The sequence below is a fragment of the Temnothorax longispinosus genome, chromosome 6 (assembly GCF_030848805.1).
Source record: "Temnothorax longispinosus isolate EJ_2023e chromosome 6, Tlon_JGU_v1, whole genome shotgun sequence".
Classification (NCBI taxonomy): Eukaryota; Metazoa; Arthropoda; class Insecta; order Hymenoptera; family Formicidae; genus Temnothorax; species Temnothorax longispinosus.
In genome coordinates this window covers 7636651-7644192 of record NC_092363.1, presented here as the reverse complement: position 1 = coordinate 7644192, position 7542 = coordinate 7636651, and the positions used below count along the sequence as shown (strand labels likewise).

At 40.2% G+C, this 7542-nt stretch overlaps 1 protein-coding gene across 3 annotated transcripts; it reads right to left on the bottom strand.

Moving 5' to 3' along the window:
* Positions 1-141: 141 nt before the first annotated feature.
* On the bottom strand, positions 142-7531 carry LOC139814998 (uncharacterized). Of its 3 annotated transcripts, XM_071781570.1 has the most exons (11): positions 6435-7531; positions 4730-5896; positions 3777-4048; positions 2957-3486; positions 2560-2822; positions 2037-2313; positions 1657-1788; positions 1343-1530; positions 1027-1170; positions 769-893; positions 142-618 (listed from the first exon to the last, which is right to left on the bottom strand). In XM_071781570.1, the coding sequence occupies exons 2-11, from the start codon at positions 4894-4896 to the stop codon at positions 512-514; spliced, it is 2205 nt and encodes a 734-aa protein (XP_071637671.1). In that variant the 5' UTR covers positions 4897-5896; positions 6435-7531; the 3' UTR covers positions 142-511. The 3 variants fall into 3 exon arrangements, with proteins under 3 accessions (XP_071637671.1, XP_071637670.1, XP_071637672.1); XM_071781569.1 differs by lacking the exon at positions 6435-7531 and having other exon boundaries at positions 4730-6256; XM_071781571.1 differs by lacking the exons at positions 4730-5896; positions 6435-7531 and adding an exon at positions 4263-4671.
* Positions 7532-7542: the final 11 nt, after the last annotated feature.

The following is a 7542-nucleotide window of genomic DNA, read 5'->3' as shown; positions in this document are numbered from 1 at the left end:
TGGCGTTTTGAGCATTATTTTTTATACCATATTGCATACATCATAAATATTCTTTATTTTACATTATAATTAACATGTTTATTTTGTTCAGATACTTCTCTTATAATTGTTATAACTTCTTTTTAAATATCTTTCACTTATCTAATCTCCAATCTCTCTACATCAATCTTGTATCTCAAGTTCTTATTTTTATATTTAAAATTATGATAAATTAATGCAGATATAAAATGTTATTAAAAATAATTTTTTATTAAACAGTATTATTTTATTATGTCAAGTACAAAGAAAATTTGAGATTCAATCTTTGAATTAATTTTTGAATTAATCAAATATGGATAAATATATATGGATGAAAAATAATTAAAAAAAGTGCTTTAAATTTTCATATTAATAGCGTGTTTAGGCGTTTGCAATACATAATTTAAGTACTATGTGCAAGGTTTTGTTATTTAATAACTTCGTAAAAAATTTCGATTAAGTTAACGTTTCAAACTTTATACATTTCCAATGTTTATACCGTTGTTGTTGTCGTCGTTGTTGCTGGTCCTTTTGGTTTAATCATCATCTGTGCATGTTTTAAAGTATAATCCCAACCTCTCCAACGGAACCATACGATACCTTTAACAATAATATAATTTTTATTCATTAGTGCAAATTGAGAGTTTAACTTAATTTTTTCATAATTTACGATCTCTATTACATTATAGTTAGAAGTATAAAACTTTCTTTAATTTTAATATCTGCTTTATACACGACTTATAAACATACCTTGTCGTGCAGTAAGATCTTGTGGATCATTTAGATAAAGACCATTTAAGCCACGACCACAAGATTTCCACCACCAACCACCCTTGAGCATCGAAGCGCAATTCAAGGATGATCTATCATTATCCCTAAAAAGCATAAATATCTCTAAATCCAATGAGTTCTCACAGTAATTTCGCATATTATCACGATGATATAAAAACATCTCATTTATTATATAATAAACGTTCTACGTTATTTATTTTATAAATTGTACTTTACCTGTTGTATGTGGAGAACGGACTATTGTTCGATCCGTACCAAGGATCGTTCAATGAATCTCCTGCATTTCCTTCATATCCATCTATCTCCAATTTATAGTACTCTCCCTCTGAATAAATCTTAAAGTGCGAATACTGTGCGTACCTGATAAAATCAAATTATAATTGTATTCGATCGATTTCAATTTATACCTGCACGATGGTGCCAGTACGAAAACTGTAAGGCTACGCATTCGTTATTAATATACCCTCCCCTCCCCTCCTTTTTAACAGCAGTAAAAAAGCTACGATAATTAATCTACAGTTTAGGCATATACCTTTTGTTACCTTCGAAGTCCTCAAGTTCAACTCTGAGCATATAATCTTCATTATTTGTTAACATATATATGTTTTCATTGCCTAGCCAAAATTCTTTAGCGGGATCTCCAAAACCGTTTTTATAATCTGCCCAATCTCTATTAAAGTTCTCCCTTGGCTCTCCAAAATCATCCCTCCTTTGAATAACCTTTACATAAAAATTTGTTGTAAATCATTATTAATCGTTGCGCGTGTCCTCTTTCATCATTTTTTACTCCGATAATATTCTATTTTAATGCTATCACATTGTTTTTGATGTCGATAACAAACTCACCGTCCAGCCACCGTCAGCAATTTCCTGTTCACAATAGACTTTAAGGAACCAATATGTCGTGCCGCGTATTTGTAGGTAGTATACCCCACTGTCTCGCATTCCTCCGTTTAATAAATCCACGCAAGAATAACCCTAAATTTACAAGAGAAAATAATAAAAAATTAAAGGTCGATATATTTAGATATTATCAAAATGTTTTCTGCTCTCTGAAATAAATCTCGCGAAAAATATCTGATAAGATTAAAAAATTATATCGGAATATCTTGAATAATACATTGTTGGCAATTAACTTTTGTAAATATTTTCTTTTCATAATTACACGCTTTACTTCGAGACGATATTTTGAAAAAAGAAGAGAGTCATACAAAATATTAAAATACCTTGATATCCTTGTAATTGATTAATATGTCGCTTGTGAAAGTGGAATTTGCTAAACTGGGTTTATTTTTAACACTCGGAAATATCACTCCCCGATTTCTATTATTTGGTCTCGCGGTAGTCGAAGATGTTGCCGTCATGGGTGTCGTGGAACTAGTAGGATTGTTCGAGGGTGAAGCGACGGACGATATCGATGTTGTGGTTGACAAGGGCGGTGAGACAGTGGGTAGCGTAGACGTGGGCATCTCCGTTACAAAATCTTCGGTTACACTGATGTATCTTAGAATAAACGACATGAGAGAATTAGTTTGTGTTTGACGTTTCTTCTACTCATGTATTATGGAGAGTACTTCCGATAAACCGGAAAAATTTGTGGACAGTTTTCGTTAAAGAACAATAAATCGTACTACTTTTTTAATCAAATGTATAAAAACTGCCGTTTATATATATTGCCATTGTATTATAGTATCCTCACGTAATCCTCGATATTTATTTTGCAAGTTATTTAGTATAAGAAATTCTTACCTGCTCGGATCATATTCAACGAGCCGGTCGATTGTTGGGTCCAGTAGCAATTCAGCTGGAATCGGGCGTTGCGCGAGAGTGGCCACATCGTCCTCTTGCTTCCTCAAGCGGCTTTCGACACCCTCCAGATTCTCGATGATCTTATTTGTCTTTGATTTCAGATCGGCATGAATTTCGCTAATCGCTCTCTCTTGCCTTTGGGTCTGAGTAAGTAATTTGTCGGATTTCGGTAGCAAATCGTCCACCGAACTCTTGGTCCCCATCTAATATTATTCAAATTAACGTTATATTATTCTTGACGTCATTGCGCGCAAAACTGATCGTAATATCAGTTTGTTATCAATATTGATTCGCACACTGAATTTCTCAACACGCTTCTCTCATATTAAAAACTTACCACTGCGTTCCAAACTTGATCCATCTTCTCAGAAACGACAAGTATCGGATACATTTGTTCGGTAAGACGATCGGCTTTGTTGCGTTTCGTCGGGGCTTCGGTCGTTGTTACATTAGGACGATTATGCCGATTGTTCTCGTAATTTTTCTCGACAACAGCACCGTGCACGTCACTAATCATATTGTACACCGCTCCGAGATTATCCGACATCAGATTCATATGGAACTGAAGCTTACGGTCCATACTACTTGTCGCTTGCTTAAGATTCCCAATCTCGAGCGTCATATGGTTCATCACCTCGTTATTCATAGCCTTGGTGATCTCGATGACGCTCATACTGACAGGCTTCTTTTCGCTCGCCTCGGCATTTATATCATCGGCTTGTAAAAAATTATTGTCGAGCTGATTCTTAAGATTGACAAGCTTGTGGTCGATATCGGAAACCTTCTGATCCAGGGAAATCAATTTTTCGCCAAGAGTTTCTGGTGCCTGATCGTTTTGATCGTGATGAATCACACGTATAAATGGGGCTGTTAAAAACATTTTAGTTAAATACTGCGATACTGTTTAATTTCAAATTAATATCGTCGCAATGTAATGAAAATAAAATATGTCAATTTTTCTTTAAAGCAATCAGTTCGAGTCATCTCTCTTGCCGTGCGTACGCGTTTTGATGGTTCACAAATATTTTAAAATAGTCTAATACAATTTTATCTTTTGGCGTACTGCATATAAAAAAAGAAATCGAGATCGGTTGAATAACCAAGTTTCGAAACAAACAGTTTCGTAAAAAAATACAATATATATATCTCATACTCACCATCTTCCGCGCTACTTCCGCTCTTGCTTTCGGTAATTCTCGTTGCAGTTTCCGCGGATATGATAGGATACGCATTGAAAAGCTTCAAATCTAACGTCCTAAGCTTAGTAATAACCGCATCTGTTTTGTCAATGTTATCGTTTACGCGGGAATCTAAAGCCTCTACTCTTCTCATCAAGTGCTCCACCGCCTTATCTAAATTCTCGATTCGCTGTAACTTGGACTCCAAAGTTGATACTATTACCTCGAAGACGTTGAAAAGGTATTGCTCCCTATAACAGATAACATTCATTGGCTTCGTCTAATTGTTAGTTCATTGCCAATATCCGTCCATTTACCGAAATAGGCGCTCTCCAATCATGAAATAAATTTCAATATCTTTTTATGTTTTCTTAATTACTTACTAATGACGAAATATATTCGTCAATAACTCGATCATTGAAAATTTAACGGTATTGCAATTTTATCATCGAAACATTACTCAACTAGTCCTCAACTATTCAACTATTCTTCTCGTTATTACATTATAAATGGAACAAGACTCATTATGCCGTTCCGCGAATCAAATCATTTGCCATTTGGCTCTGAATCGTTCTACCGAAGATGCATCTGCATCGCATTTAGTGTCATTAACGTAAAGCTGCAACATCGCGTGATGCACGGTTATGAATACATTCGCAAACTAAATGGAAAGTTTCGTAAGCGGAGTATCGGCCAAGCTTTGGGAGTATGATCGACTGGTTTACGTAACGCGAGCGGTTAACCGTTCGGTTCTCCCGTCTCTATAAGAGATCTCTGTTATTACGGTTCATTTTGTACTTCATCTTTAGAAGCGTGAATAAACGAATAAAAACGAGACGTTCGAGCGGAAGAAAGAGAGAGAGAGAGAGAGAGAGCGAGAAGAGAGGGAGAATCGGGGATGCGAGGGGACACCCTCTCTCAATTATTCTCACCTATTTCGCTGCAAATTGCGGGAAGACGGCTGCGTCGTTGCGCCGGTACTATTATTATGGCTTGCACTACGCGTGCCACGCTGATCAGCGGATGTTCGGGGTAATCTAGGACTTCCCGCTAAGACAAAGCCCAAAACGCACGCGATGACGAGCACCGTTCGTTTCATAATTACAATGTTCTGCGGAACCGTATAAGTTTCCAAAAAAAAAAAAAGCCTCGAGCAGGAAGATCGACGCGACTACGTTTGAGAACGTGAGCGCATAGCTACAGGTACACGTAGCGAAAAACTCATTCGATTCGCAATTAATCAAGTCGACTCTTATCGAGAAACCCGATGGATGAATCGCGCGCGACGCCGCGTACGCTTTCGACTTTCCTTCCTTCCTTCCCTCCTTTCCTCCTTTCCTTCGTTTTGTTTAGCCTCGTCGCATGGATAAACAGACATTTAACTAGACTAGTCCACACACGCACTCACTTGTCGCACGCGCACTCCGATTTATCACATAGTGATATAGTGTTCGCGCGAATGCAAATAATACCGTGGCTGAGATTCATTTACGCGCGGTGATTTCTACTCGTCCATGCATAACTACCGACCAGCAGTCCGATTTGCGCGTTAAAGTCTCCTCAAACTTTTCCGCACGGATCCGCACGCGGCTTGGCGAACGCACGGAACGCACGTGACATATCTTTCGAAAATGCGTTAACGCATCGCGTTGTCCATTTAAAAATAATACAGGAATATCGATCAATTATGTTACCGTTTACAATAAATTTTTCGCGTTACACCAATTGCACTTGGTCCGTGTGTTAAACGAAGGAGTTCTTCGGAAAGGATAGCTTCGATATTCGCACTTCCACTTTTTCTTTTTTAAAGCAAACTGCAAATTGCCATAAGCACTCTACTGCGTTGCTGTACGAGGGAAGACGTCCAACTTAATCGAGGCAGCCTCACTTCGCCGGAAGTTACAGAGATTCGGGCAGCCAATTTTTATCGCTATACTCGATTGAGAAGCGACGAATGAAATTTTGCGTATCTCTCTCACTTTTTTTTCTTCTCTTTTCTTTCTGTTTCTTCTTTCTTCTTGTGGGTCCCGCTGCTAACGTCGCTCTCGTATCGTCCAGCGAATCGAGTCCTTCAGAAATAGGCGCAGCATGAGGGACAGCTGACGATCAAGATGATAAATTATGACGAAAGAACGCCGGACAAGTGTATAGAAAGTCGAGGAGCACACGTCGCGATTGAAATATTGCGTGCGCCGTGGATGAGTCAACTCCGCGCGTCGATACGGCAATTAATTAGCGAGGCGATTAGAGCGGATCTCCGGGCGGGTTGATAATTTTTTTTTTAATATACTTTTTCTCTTTCTTATTTTTTATTACAGCGTGTCGACCGCGGCCGTAGAACCGGTCGATTGGAGCCGTACGGACATGTACATCGCACGATCGCGCGGAACAACACGCTACGGCATGGCACGTCGGTCGCGGATAGCCGACGAGAGCACGACGGGCACGCAGTTTTCGGTCAACTGTAAGACTTTACTTTCACATTAAAGTGGCCGCGCGCTCGCACGCGCGCGCGAACGTACGAGCGAGCGAGCGAGCGAGCGAGCGTTCTCGACGGTCGCGACAGCCGCTCGTGAAAAGCCCCCTTTCCCTTTCCCGCTCCCGCGCGCGGCTCTCCAAGTCTCGGACTCTCACTACCATTCCTTTTCAACTTGGAGAACCGGCGGCGGCGGTGGCGGCGACGGCGGTCCCGGTCCCGTTCTCCAGTCTCGGTCGACCTGTACAGGTGGCGGTGAACACACGGTGAAAGGGTGGGGTGTTAAGACCCCACGGAAACCCGGGGCCCGGGGTACCTTTCCCGTGCCGTGTGCCACTCCGCCGCTCGACTCCGCGCTCGGCTCCGCTGCCGGCTGCCGCATAGGCCGTGCGCAGCGAGTTGCGACCGGGAACCTTTGGCGGAGAGAGAACGAAATCGAGAGTGGCTGTGGCTGGCCCCGGAATGAAAGGGGACCGCATTGCGTCGGCGTCCGGTTATGGATTTTCATTCAGGAAATACACACGTATACACACACACACACACATCCACATCCACGGCCTGCCGCAGATCTCTTTTCGCGACGATTATCGTAACGCTTTGTTCTCAGGACCCTTTACGGGGGCGAACGCCAACGAGATCGAGAGCATTCTGCAATACGCGGTGATCGAGATCGAGAGTCATGAGAAATCGGCTTTTCGACTCGTTGCATACCTTTGAAAATTCAACGCTGAATGCTAAAACTCATGGCACCCGAGAACGACCTACATTTCTTCATAACTCATGCAGTGTAGTTATTTCCTGTAACAATTAAAATTAAAACTAAATCTGAAATATCATATTATACAACAACTAATCGTCTTTGAGTCCTCTTCGTCGTGATGCCTTGTTTTTTAAGTACTTACAAAGCCAATGAAATTATTTTGCAGCACGCATAAAGATTAGATCGAGAAACATGTGAGTGAATTCAACGGCGAACGTTGAAATATAAATGTTGAACTTGCCTGTACTTCTCAATTGACGTCAATTTTATTCCTTATAAAAATATTAAAATCGAAGAGCTGTCGACTTCGTAATCGAGATTCCGCAAAAAAAAAAAAAACCACGCGCTTCCTCGATCAGCATCCGCGATCTAGTGTTATACAAGAACCAATCGTCCCTGACTTTTCTCCATCATGAATCTGCGAATTATCATAAAATTTCTTTCAATAACACGATAAAATGTAGGCGTAAAAATTAATACGGCGATTTCAAGTACACGCGTACTATTGC

Excerpts from the sequence above, each read along its gene's own strand:
- LOC139814998 (XM_071781570.1), bottom strand. The coding sequence starts at position 4,896 with ATGAAACGAACGGTGCTCGTCATCGCGTGCGTTTTGGGCTTTGTCTTA. Across the intron at positions 1,531-1,656 it reads TTGCTGACGGTGGCTGGACG|GTTATTCAAAGGAGGGATGA; the intron begins GTGAGTTTGTTA and ends TTTTATGTAAAG. Across the intron at positions 1,171-1,342 it reads GACTTCGAAGGTAACAAAAG|GTACGCACAGTATTCGCACT; the intron begins GTATATGCCTAA and ends TGATTTTATCAG.